Genomic DNA, 14,226 nt, shown 5'->3' on the forward strand with positions numbered 1-14,226 from the left:
AGGGCTTCTACACAAACCTCTTTCTGGTCCCGAAGCATGATTGCTCATTCCGACCTATTCTAAATTTAAATTGTTTAACCACCACCTGTGGGTGGACGGGTTTCGCATGGAATCTCTCAGGTCGGTAATAAATGGGTTGGAAGCAGACATATTTTTGGCGTCAGTAGATATCAAAGAGCCTATCTTCACATTCCCATTTGGGAGGGATATCAGTCCGTTCTCAGATTTACGGTGGGATTGGCTCACTACCAATTCTGAGCCCTACCCTTCGGCCTCTCCAAAACGCCAAGGGGGTTCACAAAAATCATGTTGTTAATGGCAGTATGTCTTCGTTCCAGAGGGGTAAAAAAGGCCACTTCAGCTCATCTGTTAGAACATCACCTGATCCTTATCTTCAAGGTCTGCTTGTTATTACCTTGCACCGTTTCTATTTCTCTGTCCTCTTTTGGGGGACATTGGGGTGTAGAGTAGGGACAGGGCAAACTGGTACTTTAAAACGTCTGTTAACTAAGCCCTAGCTCCTTCCTCTCTATACCCCACTTACTGCTAGCTGTAGTTTAGTTTAAGTGCCAAGCGAACGGGCTGCATTTGGGCTGAGTAGCAGCGCAATTCTGTTAATTTACTTTTATTTTACTATCTGAAGCTTTTGTTACTTCTATGTTGAGTTTTACCTGTGCAGCCTGTAATGTTAAGTTACCGTCCGGACAGTCAGACGCGGACACTTTGTGCGCAGCCTGTCAGTCTCAAGATCGCATGGGCTCGGTCTCTTTCCAATACTGTGGCTGAACTTGCCCAATTGGTGTGGTCTCAGTCTGTGGGCGGTGCTTTTAATCCCCCTTTTTCTGTGGCGAGTGAAATGGATTCTGGTTCGCTAAGTCAAGGTCCGGCTGGACCTGTGGCAGTGGATTATATTGAACCGGCCTGGGTAGCGGGGGCTTGCATCCTCAGTACAGGGTTTGGTTTTGGTCTCTTCCTCTTTAGAGCAGATTTTGCACTCTGCTACACCGTTCTCCTCACAAAAGCGCAAGTGGGTGGTGGCACCACTGAACGGAAATGAGTCAGGTTGGCCAAAGTTACTACTATTCCTCTTCCCAATGCAACCACTCTTTAAGACGGTACAGACCATAAGGTTGAGGCCGTCCTTAAGTCTATATTTGTGGTGGCGTTTGCCTCTCTGCGGCCTGCCTTGGCATCGGCGTGAGTCAACAAGGCTGTAGAACGCTGGTCAGAACAGCTGTCTGAAGGTTTGTTGGCAGGGAGACCGTCCTCTGAATTGCTTTCGTTGGTGGATCAATTTCAGAGGGCAACAGATTTTTTAGGAGAGGCGGCTCTGCACACGGGACCAATTGGATATATCTGCCTCTGTGGTTTTGGCTCGTCGGACTCTCTGGCTTAAGTCCTGGTGAGGCTGATGTTGAGTCTAAAACGGCTCTTGAGACAATTCCTTTTTCTGGGGGTGTTTTTGTTTGGCCCTCAGCTTGACTCCATTATCAGTCAAGCAAAGGGAAGAAAGAGCACTTTTCTTCCTGTTAACGCTCCTAAACAAAGAAGGCAGGTCTCGGAGTCAATATTCCTCTGGCCCGTCCTCCAGAAGTCAGTCATCCGCCCCAAGGGGTAGGTTTGTTTGCAGCATGGGCGTCAGGCCTGGTCTAGTTGATGTCAGTCAGCGAAGCCTGCAGACAAGCAGCCCGCATGACTGACATTTCGCTCCTCAGCGGTCGCCAGTGGTGGGGGCCCATCTTCTCTTAATCAGGGATCAGTGGTTTCAGTCTACCACGACTGCCTGGGTACGGGGAGTTGTGGACTGGGGATACAAGATCGATTTGCTCGGTCATCCTATCAGGCGGTTCTTTATCACAGGGCTTCCCACATGTCCATGAAAGAGACAGGCTTTACGTGAAGTGATCTAATCACTCATTTCTTCCAGGGTGGAATAAAATACCAAACCTTTTTATTCCAACCTTTTTCTGGTGCCAAAATCATGATGGCACATTCAGACCCATTCTGATTCTAAAATCTTTTAACACCCAGGTGAGAGTGCAAAGGTTCAAGATGGAGTCTTTGCGGTTGGTCATTCACGGCATGGAACAGGGAGAGTTCATGCTGGCTCTGGACATCAAGGATGCTTATCTCCATGTTCCCATCTGGGAAGGTCATCAGTTCCTCTTGAGGTTTGCGGTTCTGTCAAAGCACTTCCAATTTCAGGCTCTTACCTTTTGTCTGGCCACTGCTCCGTGGGTCTTCACCAAGATCATGGCGGTTATGGCTGCTCTGCTAAGGTCCAAAGGGATTACAATCATCCCTTACCAGGACGATCTTTTTTTTAAAGGCAGACTCTCTGGAGTTACTTTATTCTCATATCCAAGTAGTGATCCCATGGTTGGCTTCTCAACTTCAAAAAGTCCAAGTTGATCCCATCCCAGCGGATGATCTTTTTGGGACTGTTATTCAACACCCGACAACAGTGGGTGTTCTTTCTTCCGGACAAGATTCTGGCCTTGCAGAAGATGGTGAAATCTCTGTTGGTGGCAAAACAGACCTCTGGATTTCAGCATGAGGGTTCTGGGCCAGATTGTATCGACTTTTGATGCCGTCCAGTTGGAGCTTCTGTCGAAATGGAACAAATCCCATCTGAATTTGTCGGCCCAGGTATTCCACCAGTCTCCGCATGTGCGTCAGTTGCTTCTTTGGTGTTTTCAGAAACAAAATCTCTGCAGGGCTAATCCATTCTACATCTGGGATTGGACCTTGATCACAAAAGACGCCAGCCTTCGGGGTCTGGGGGCCGTCTGTCTTCCCGTTTGTTTTCAGGATCTTTGGACTCTGATGGGAAGCTTGGATTTCTTTAATGTATTGGAACTGCGGACAGTGTTCTGTGCTCTAGTAAGTGTGCTGCAGAGAAGGACGGTGTAGATTCAGTCGGACAATGCCACAGCGGTGGCATACCTCAATCACCAGAACGGCACCAAGAGTCCCTTAGTAATGCGAGAGATGCACAAGATCTTTCAGTGGGCCGAAGCTTGGGCCCACGTATGTATGTATTTTCTCAAGAATCCTAGTTTTGTTAAAAACACCAATCACATTTTGTTTGTTCACAAATAAAACTAATGATTGTACAATCCAATCAATATACGTCTGAGACAATAATGTTACAAACCATTTGTTTTTAATCTGATCACAAGTCAGATCAAAATGTAGGGTTTGAAGCAATCGGTCAGTTTCTAACTGGGCAGAAACACGTTTGCAGTTGTCTGAATGGTAACTGGGTATTTGGATTTTGCAACCATTTATTATAGAACCCCCACTGTATATTTGTAAAAGAATCAAATCATTTTTCCCCCCATAACATCCCTTTAAGAAAACATGCATTTTTTGGGGGGTTAATTTAATTAATTTTAAACACGTTTACAAATTTTACATCAGCTTTTAAATATTTTTCTTTTCTTTTCCTTTTTAATGTTTCTTTCAAAACCAGGTGTTGTGTTTTAACAATCATGTAAAATGTGGACAGTTAATAAAATGGTTAGTAATCACACCTTGTCATTCCAGGTGTGAGCGCACTTATGAACAGCATCATGAAGACATTAAGAAGCATTTAATAATGGAGTTAAGTGAGAAGTTTGAAGCAGAAAAGGAACAGCTGTGCCAGACTTATGAGAATAAACTTGCCCAGTTACAGTAAGGATATTTTTTGTGCATTTTATGTAACAGTTGTGTTTTTTTTTTAAATTGACTGTATCATAAACTGTAGTTTTTCACATCCTAATATAAATGGCAACTTAACAATATTGCAGATCCCAGATCCATGAAATGAATAATGAGATGACAGCAGTGCAGGAGTGCTATATAGCAGTCTGTAAAGAGAAGGATACTCTGGAGGATAATATCCGAGACAATGTGAGGAAGGAAGCTCAGCTAAATGAAGAGAAGGTACTTTATGTTAACAGTAATTATGTGAATAATCTCCAAATTATAAAAATCATCTTTAATTTTACATTTCATTTTTAGTGGAGGGAAAAATTGTTTCAAGACAAAGACATGTCTTTGCAAACTCTAAAAATGGAACTAGAGAACATGCACCAGTCAGCTATGTCTGAGGCAAAAGCTCAGTGGCAGAGAGTAAAGGAGGCTGAGATGACAAATCAATTTGAGGTTCAGTTGTCACTGGCAAAAGACTGCTGGATAAAGGAACATCAACAGGTATTTGATTATTCTGTCACTTTATTTAAGCACATTGCTTTCCATTGTACGTGCATATTAGTGACTTATTAAAGGACTGAACCCATATATATCCAGGCCCACTGACTGGCTGGGATCTGATATCTAGAATTCTCTGATTGGGAGACACTTCCACTTGGCATCTTTCTCTGCTACTGACATTCATTCTTATGTGGAACTGTAGTAAATTGTCGGCAGAGGTTGAAATTAAAACTTCTAGTAGCAGGAGAATGAATGGCATCTCTGGATGTCATGTTGTTAACAATTTACAATGGGTAAACTTGTTCTGTAAAATATTGTTTAGAGCTTCTCCATGAAATCATTCATTGACATTAAGTGTGGAGACACTAAGGGGCTGATGCAGAGTGGGGCGTATGTCTGTCTGTGTAGCATTGCAGAGTGGGGCGTATGTCTGTCTGTGTAGCATTTCTTGTGCGAAATTGCTCTGCACATGCCCAGAAAATATGTGCCTATGAGGACTATGAGAAAGCCTTGCCACTTACACCTGCCTGCATCAGGAAAGGCAAGGTGGGTGAGAGAAACAGCATTCTAACATTGGCCGAGTAATTTGAGCTTGTGCCAACCTGCAGAAACACACACATACTCCTATTAGGAGTAATATCTTTTGCACTTGCTATAGGGCAGGTGCAAATACTCACTGATAATGATAACTTGTCATAACACAGACTAATATGCTGCTGATGCGGAGGCTGGTGAAGACACCTCTCGAGATGTGCATCAATCCCTTGCGAATTGGTTATTGCAGGTAAAATCCAGAATGAAGCTCCAGCTTTAGCAGAAGTGTCTTCCATCATTTCACAATACTCTGTATAATGTGAAATCTTATTGAGCCTTAAATTGTATTATGGCAGTAAATATTTATCTAGCATCTTTTATTGTAAATAAGTTGGAATTGGAACATGCTGCTCTCGTTCATATCCCAATGAGAGCACATTACATTGCTTAATATATGCTGAGATCAGGTTTTTTCGTGTAAATAGAAAAAATGAAGTGTGAAAGGGAAGCAGTCAGTATTGTACAAAATCACAAAGCCATGAATGTATTTATATAAATATATTTAATAATCATAGCTGTAGTGTAAAGACAGGCTTGTGTCTTGTGCAAGCTTGTATTATCAAGGTAAATGTAAAGTGAACTTGTCCTTAATAACCCATTTAAATACATTTTTTTTTTTTTATATTTTTTTCAACATAAAATAGTGTCCATTTTTTAATGCTTTTTATGTGGTATACAAAACATCTGTTATGAGTTGCTGATGTTTGCTACTGTTTATATAATATTCACTGTTTCTTTTTCAAAGATGACTGAAATAACAATTGAAGATATAGAGAAGGAGTGGAAGCATAAACTAGATACAGCGCTAAAAGGTGTCAAGTCAGTGCAAAATATGGAAGACCAAGCTGTTCAGACAGAGCAGACTTCATATGCGCAAACTATGTTGGAAGCAGAGAAGCTGAATGAATTGAAAGTTAAACTTCAGAATGCTGTACAAGAGAAAGAGAGAGCAGTCCGTGAGGCTCGAATGGAACTTGAACTACAGCATCGGGAGGACTTTTCTAATCAGGTACTCAACACAAAATGCCTTCTCTTAAATTTTATAGTTAAGCTGGCCAGTTTGTTTTAGACCAAATGGGCCCCAAATCACTGCGTTTGTGGGCAGACATTTGTTTGGATACTATGTGTAGTAATTGTGTGGCCAAATTTGACATAGAAATCTGCACAGTTAAGAGCACCTTATGTCTGATCACTGTAACTGATGACCAGCTGTAAGGCTTATAAAATATTGACATTGGTAACTCTTTATTTTATGCAGGAACAGATTGCGCTAATGTCATCTGTCAACTTTATTTTTAATTTTTGTTTTTTCTTTCCACCTATTTGGAAACACTGCTACCATGAGGCATAGAGGCATAACCTGGACACTTGGGGATTAACAACTACACAGTCTGAAGCTTCTCTCCTCTATAGCCCCTCACCAATGTATCACCAGTTTTTAACGAAGTGGCCAACATGTTGAGTGCTCTATCACTGGGCTTCTTATAGCAGCCACCTTTTATGATTTGTGTTTTTCTTGTTTTTAACTTTTATTTTTTTTATTTGTGTAGTTCCAGTTTATACTGTACTCTCGTGCAGGAGTGTGTTTACTATGTCACAGTAGGACGTTGGGCAATGCCCGGCTTCCAGGCATGCAAGAGGTCAAACCTTTTTGTCCCAAATAGTGTATAGCAGGGGGGAATGGAGGCAGGTAATTGGCATCCAAGCACCCAGATCCCAAGCGAACTGATAAACCACTGTTGTCTGCAGTGTGACCCACGCCTTTTGTTCCGTGACCAATGGAAAGCCTCCTCTTCATATAAATGGTAGAGGCAATACAGAGAGGTAATTTTCTGGACCTCCACTCACATTGCTCTTTTCCACTGGTTTCCTCAGCAAAAGGACCAAAAGATTGGCTCTGAGAGGCCATCCACTCCCTGATGTCATTAAGAGTGATTTGTCCTGGAAGAGTGAAAAGCCCTGGGGGCCTCCTCCAATTAGGTGTTCACAGCTGTTCCCTTCAGTTGCACCACAGCCCACAAAGTGTCAATATCCAATATCAATATCATGGATAGCCGGAATGGCTGCTCTGTTAACATCAAGAGCTTTTAATGTGGTCTCCTATTTAATGATCTATTCCTCAAAGCAATTCTGCTTGTTTTCTTCAGAACCAACTCCACATAACAGCTCAGTTATAGGAATCCCATGGGTGGGTCATAAATCGTCAGAAATGAAACCAGATTCTGGCTCAGTCCATGGTGTTTTTGGTTCTTCTATTTGAAACCATTTTTTTTTTTTATTTTTTTTTTTAACCAATCCGTTGTCCCATGCGATGTTGGGCACCTATTTGATACAAGCACACAGAGTTTTCTTGCCAGAGGAAAAGATTTCTAGTAATCCAAAAACTAACGAGAGCTGCCTTGATCCTCAAAAGACCATCTGTCATCCTCTGCATGAGGAAGATGGTCTTCACTTTCCAATCGGTGCAATATGCATGCTCCCACACCTGAATTTTTCAAAATGATATTCCGACTAAGTTGTCCTGGTCCAACATTTGGCTAGCCTTCCAATTCACAACAATTTTGTTGTCACCTCAGATACAACATTCTTTTCTATGGTGGTTGAAGGTGAACACTCTAGTTATAGAGTAGGGACAGGGTGAACTGGCACTTTAAACGTCTGTTTAACTAAGCCCTAGTTCCTCCCCGTCTATAACCCACTTCCTGCTAGCCTCAGTTTAGTTTAAGTTCCCGGTGAACGGGCTGCGTTTGGGCTGAGTAGCAGCCCAATTCTGTTTATTTTTTTGTTTTAATGCTATTTGGAGACTTGTGTCTCCTGTTCCTGACAGCCGGTGGCTCACTGAGCCATGTAGGTGGCCGTCAGTCACCGCTCGCCTGCACTCCCCAGCTGACGGCTGCTGTGGTGGAGAGTCCGGGGTTAAGTAGACTGACTTCCCCTCCTGGCTGGCAGATGTTCAAATTTACTCTGCTGAGCCTGCAGTTAGCCCGGGAGAATGCTGGGAGGAGGGTAGTAAATTGCAGTATATCCCCTAAGTTAGGCAGCCTCTTATTAGGGACAGTCATGGAAAAAAAATAAATCTATTTTTAGCTTGGGGGACTGGGTCAGGCTAGGGTCACTAAGATAGTGAGCCCTGCCAGGCACTGGATTGGTTGAGGGGGTTGTCCTGTTGGACGCTTGCCAATCCAGTGCTGGGCCCTGGGGGAGAGGTGTGTTCCTCTATTGCACTTCCTCCGTGGTGGTCTCTCACTCCTTTGTTTGCAGACACCAGAATAGGCAGCCCATTTACAGCTCCAGCTTCTCCCCTTTTCTGTCCTGAGTCCTGTGAGGAAAAGGGATGGGGGTTGTTGTTTTCCAGGGTTTTGTCTTTTAGGCTGTGGGGCTGTATTGCAGGCTCTCTTTCTGGTATAGATTTGTGTGCTGCTTGTCGTCTATACTGTGTTTTGTTCACTGTTTATTACACACATGGATGCAGGTTTGCGCCTTAGTTCTCTTAAGTGTCTGGTGTCAACCGTTTCGGTCTTCTTTCAAAGAAGATTCGCTGTCCTTCTTGATGTGCACACTTTCATTCAGGGCGTGCTCCATGTACAACCTCCATATGTTCTTTCGGTAGCACCATGGGATTTGAATTTGGTGTTGAATGCTTTACAGCGTCCGTCTTTTGAATATTTGAATACAGTGGAATTCAAATTTCTGACCTGGAAGACTGTTTTTTCCTTTTGGCCATGTCATTGGCCAAAAGGCTTAGTTAAACAGGAGTTTAAAAGTGCCAGTTCGCCTTGTCCTACTCTATACCCCAATGTCCCCAGTGCCCCCCAATGGATTGAGATACAGATTTTACGTAAATACAAAAATCCCATTTTTCCATCAGGAACTAGGCCATTGTGATGACAGGCGCCAGCCATCAGGGATGAGGAGTGGTGACGCTGTATCTTCATCTACAGGGTCTTTGGTTTTGCAAGGAAGTGAAACTTTCCCTTGATATAACTGAGCAGTGTTAAATACTCCGATACAAACGCAGTGCTTCCAAAAGGGCAAGGCAGTCCGAATTCAGTTGGACAACATCACAACTGTGACTTGCATAAATCATTAGGGGGAGCCAAAAGCTCCATAGCAATAAAGCAATAAGCCAAGATTGTGATGTATGTCACAGAGAATTTACCATTATACATAAACAGAGTGGAAAATTGGGGGCAGATTTTCTGAGCAGACTGTCCATTCAACCCTGGGAATAGTCTCTTAATCTGGACTTATTTCATAAAATTTCAGAAAGGTAGGGTCAGCCAAAAATTGACATGATGGTCTCTTGGCAACACCATACGGTGGACTGGTTCTGTTCCAGGACCAGAAATCTGCATTCATTCTTGGTGGATGCTATGACCATACCATGGAACGATCAGCTAATATACCTGTTCCCACCAATAGCCATGCTACTCTGGGTAATAATGAAGGCCAAAAGATTGAGAACACCAGGGATTCTGGTTGCTCTAGATTAGCAGAAAAGATCATGGTACGCTAATATTCTAAATATGGCAGAAGGTCCGGCAAGGAGGCTTCCACTTAGGAACAGTGATCTAAGTCCAGACCCATTTTTGCTCCAAGACTTGTCTGGCTTTAATGGCATGCCTTTTAAAGACCTGATGCAAGAACAAAATATTTTCCCAACGCAGTCATCCGTACTATTCTTAGAGCCAGAAAACCGGTAAGAGCTATCAAAGTAGAAATTGTATATTTTTTTCTTGCGAAAGGAAAGGCTTCTATACCCTGGCCTTCAGGTTGCTGCGTCTTTTAGTCTGTCTTACAGATCTTGAAAGTGGCCTGAGACTTGGTTTTCTTAAGGTCCAAGTTTCAGCCTTGTCAATTCTCTTTCAGAAGAAATTAACCCTGATGCCAGTGGTTCACATGTTCTGCAAGGAGTATTTAATTACAACCACCGCTTTTCCCTCCAACGGCGCCTTGGGATCTTGATTTGGTCTTATCTGTTCTGCAGTTCCCACCATTTGAGCCTTTGGACACTGCCGACCTTAAGTTTCTTACGTGGAGGACCGTATTCCTTGTGGCCATATATTCTGCAAGGAGAGTTTCTGGGTTGAGTGGAAGTCATGTTTTCTAGTATTTCATGACAGAACAGCCCTACATACCAATCCGTCTTTCCAGTCCAAGGTGGAGTCAGGGTTCCAACTTAAGCAGGAGATAATTATCCATTCTCTGAAGCAGACTTGATTCACAGGTGATCATGACTCTCTTCTCTTGCTGAATATGGTGAGATCATTGAAGATCTCTTTGCATAGAACTTCTAACTTACGGAACATGGATACTCTTCTAATCCATTACAGTGGGCAGAAGTGGGATTGTCCAGCAGGAGAACATCAGGCCTACAGCAGGTCAGAAAAACTGGTTCTAGAAAAGATCTCTACTAACTTTACCAGATAGTGAATGCTTCTTAGGCGATGCAACAATGGAGCCTTAGCTGAGCAGCTATCTCTGGCAGCCAACTGGTCCTCAGACAGTATTTTTAACAGATTTTAGCATTTTAATATTTTTTGCATCCAAAGTTGCTACCTTTGGACAAAATGTTATGTGCACAGCTATGTCTTAGTGTAACTTCCCCTAGGGGCAGCTTTGGAATGTCCCTATGGTATCTGTGTCCACCAGTTGGAAGAAAGAGAAAAGATTTTGAACTCATGTTAATTCCGTTTCTCTGATTCCTTTTGGGGAGACACTGTGGTCCCGGCCCTTAAACTCATTGCAGTGTTCTCCCCAGAAAATTTTGCCAACTGGGTGGCATTAAGAAGCAGCCAGGTGGGGGTGGTTGTAATACTTTGCAGTAATAATGAAAAACAGCTGGGAAATAGGTGCTGGGCAGAACACTGGATTGGTTAAAATTTTCTGTATATTTCTGTGTATGGAGTGTGAGTTTGGTTCCTTGTTTACACTATTTTTTTGTGGCTATGTGAGCGTTGGAACTTCAGTCTTTGTATAATTGATAACCATTAAGTGCTCAGCTGCTGCACCTATACCCCATTGTAGCAGTGTCCCCCATAAGGAATCCGAGAAATTAAATTATAAAACGGAAGTTTTTATTTGTTTTATTTTTCTATTACAGTTTTAGCCTTGTTCCAGATAACACAAACAGTTTTTCCTTCCGATGTTGATGTATTTATTGCTATTATATTAGGAGGAAAGCCTTGAATAATGTTGGTACCTTCGATAGTTCTTATGCAATATTACAGTAAGAATGATTTAAATAAAGGTATTCATTTGTGCTTTAATGTGCCCTGGTTAATATACTTTTTATGTTTGGTAGGTGGAATTAGCCTTAACAAAAGCTCATGCCCGATGGTTGCAAGAGCTTACTTGTTTATCTGAATACAAAGCTAACTTGCGGTTTGAGAAAGATAAATGGGAGAAGCTCAATGATGTGAAAGTAAAAAAACAGGTATGTGTTTATATGAACCCATATCTCAAAAAACTAGTCATTGAATGGTTCTAAATCTATAATGTAGAGGCTATAGTTTCCATATAGGTGAATAGTGCTTCAGCATTGGACTGGGGCATGTTGAACCCACTTTTGTAATCAAACAGCCCACACATTAGCACGTACTGTCCGAAACCTATTTAACGCTCACATAAACGTATGATCACATTACACTTTTGAGACCTGTCCCCATTCTGTACAAAATTTTGCAGACTTGTAGGCCCACAAGGAAATGCATACATTGGAAATAGCAATAATATCACTTTAAGTCTCCCTCTACTAGCCATTCATGGACATCCTTTTTATGAAGTACAACTTTTCCTAAATTTTCTTAATATATTTTTTGGCAGAGCCCCTTTTTTATGTCTCTTTTATTAAAACATGAGCGTGAGGAGACATCTAGGCTGTTTATTTTATTACATGTGTCACCATCATACATTTGAATGTTTTAGTATATTGGTGCTTTTACATATAAAGGGAACATCATAAATGTCCTCTTGAAAGTATAGGCCCAACCTTTGAATAAAATCTTGTTCTGCAAAAATGAAATTTCTTTGCATGTAGGCACACTACAAGATGCATGAGTGTAGCTAGCTGACGTTCCGCAAGGAATGCCCTGATATGCTCACCTGACAGGAGAAAAATGTATACCACCACCACAGTTATAACTATGTTGAATTGCTAAGCCATGCAAGTACCTGTGCCCATGTTTTTATAGCTTTGTAAATGACCGTTGCTGTTTCATATGGGTTCAATTTGAATATGTGGCTTAGTGGCATGGTTCCCTGTTCCGATGTGTGACTTGGGGCAACTGACTGCTGTTTTTGTAGTTAACTGTGGTGAATAAATTGTAAGCTGAAAGTGACTGCTATAATTCCATGGCATCTCCCACATAAACCATAATTAAGTTATGTATTACATCACTACAAACAATGCAGTCTGGTATATGTATGTACACAGATGTTATGTAAATGCATAATTTCCACACCTCACTTCATACTTTTCTCCTTCTACACCAATACACATTGTGCCTGCCCACATTTGAACAGCCCCCTTTTTTTCCCCGTGAATTTCAAACATTTTAAGCACTAGCGGAACACTAGTGTTTATTAGATGTCCTCATTTATCTGTTCCTTTTTAATCTTTAATTTAACCCCCAGAAAAAATTGCTGCTGTCCTAATTTAAATTTACTATTTGTCTGACTTTTTTTTTTTTATAAGCAGTAGTTGGGCACTGGGGCAGAGTCTCCCAAGGAGCGGTACCCATCGTGGTTTTTTTCGGTATTGCTGCGGCCAGTCTAACACTTTGTCCAAATTAGTTCCAACCTATTGTGGACCAATCTGTATAATGCAATTATTCTGCAGTAGAATACAATCTGCACTTGGGCCTCATTGAGAGTTAGGTGCAATTTTACACCTAGACAAGCTATATTACAATGCACGGGCTTTCTTTGAAGTACACAAGAGTTCACTATGTTTACCTTGCCTCCTGCCCCCATTCTCTCATGTTGCTTCAGGCCAGTGGACCCAGGGCAATAGTGATTGGCACTGGGACTCAGAGTATTAGTATCCAGAAATTGTGTGATGACCGAGGCTTTAGGAACCATACCCACACTACATATAGATATATAGAGATAGATAGATATACACATCACAGCAAGGAGCCATTCAGAGTTGTTTGTTTTTTGAAAGACTACAGAAGACAACAACTGGTGCTCATGCCTGCTGGCATAACTTACAAGTGTTTTAGTATTTATTATTAAAATTACTAAATAAGCGGGCACGTCTACCACTACTTCTGCTAGTAGCATTGCGCTAGTGTTCCACTTTTCACAATGCATCTTGTTCTACGCACATGCATTCACCAAAGATAAACACATTGTGGAAACCGACAGAGCGCTCCAAATACTAGTAATAAACTAACCAGGTAGCAGGGGTTGCCTCTTTACTAACTAATGGTAAATTTTTGTTATTGGCTTATCCCATGTCATAGCCTGTAAATATTTCTTTCTTAGATATCGGATGCTGTTGCTGCTGCTGAAGAAAAATGGAAGCAGGGAACAGAAAATGTTAAATATAACATCAGACATAAAGAATTGGAAGAGCAGATTACCTCATTAAAAAGAGAACTTGACAGACAGAATGAAGAGTTTGAGGCTCAGATGAAAGTTGAACTAAGTAAAGCGCGTGCTCAGTGGAACAAAGAGAAGCAGGAAGAAGTCCAACATATGCAGGCACAAAATGAGAAGGATTACCGCATGTTTTTGGATGAACATAGAACCAAAATCAGCGAAGTACTTTCCACCGCAAAAGTTGATTTTGAAAAACAGAAAAATGAATTGATTGCTCAAAAGGAGACTGAAATGACAGAGCGATATAACCAGATCCTTAAACAACGGACTTCTGAAGAATCTAGGAAAATATGTGATCACGATAATGAGATTTTATCTGAAATAGAGCGCCTTATGTCTGAAATCCATGATGAATTAATTGAAAAAAGTGTTGGGGAAAATCACTTCTCATATATATCAAGAAATTTAGATGTACATTTTCTGGAAAAGTTAAAATGTTGCTTACAGAAGTCCGTGAAGGGGATTGCTTACAAAATCATTTCAAATGCCAAACAGGAGTGGAAGCGGGTAATTTTTACATGATGCATACCTTGTTGAAATTTTTTAGTTCCAATCAAAAATACAAATTTGAACTTTGTGATATAGCAGACTGCTCACCAAATCTACAAGGACACATTTTTTTTACTACTTTCTCTATTTCAGAAACATGATGAAAATCAGGCAAGTCTTGGTATTAAGGCCTCTTTAAGTGTACATGAAAGATCCTATGATAGAAGCACAGAAGATGTACAAAAAAATCAGAAGATCCATACGGCGAAGCTCGCAAATGGTATTTTTTTTTCTTTTTTAATTGTTCCATTTGACACAAAGAGAAACGTGCGCACA

General features: G+C 41.4%; 1 protein-coding gene across 2 annotated transcripts in view; it reads left to right on the forward strand.

Annotated features, from left to right (window-relative positions):
• CEP152 (centrosomal protein 152) overlaps positions 1–14,226 on the forward strand; it is a 62,044-nt gene that overhangs the window by 26,127 nt on the left and 21,691 nt on the right. For both annotated transcript variants that reach the window (XM_075207975.1, XM_075207976.1), the window contains exons 16-22: positions 3,550–3,678; positions 3,795–3,930; positions 4,009–4,200; positions 5,540–5,803; positions 11,099–11,230; positions 13,285–13,908; positions 14,044–14,170. In XM_075207975.1, the coding sequence (XP_075064076.1) occupies positions 3,550–3,678; positions 3,795–3,930; positions 4,009–4,200; positions 5,540–5,803; positions 11,099–11,230; positions 13,285–13,908; positions 14,044–14,170 (1,604 nt within the window). The remainder of the gene's footprint in view (positions 1–3,549; positions 3,679–3,794; positions 3,931–4,008; positions 4,201–5,539; positions 5,804–11,098; positions 11,231–13,284; positions 13,909–14,043; positions 14,171–14,226) is intronic.

Source organism: Mixophyes fleayi, chromosome 4 (genome assembly GCF_038048845.1).
Source record: "Mixophyes fleayi isolate aMixFle1 chromosome 4, aMixFle1.hap1, whole genome shotgun sequence".
Taxonomy (NCBI): domain Eukaryota; kingdom Metazoa; phylum Chordata; class Amphibia; order Anura; family Limnodynastidae; genus Mixophyes; species Mixophyes fleayi.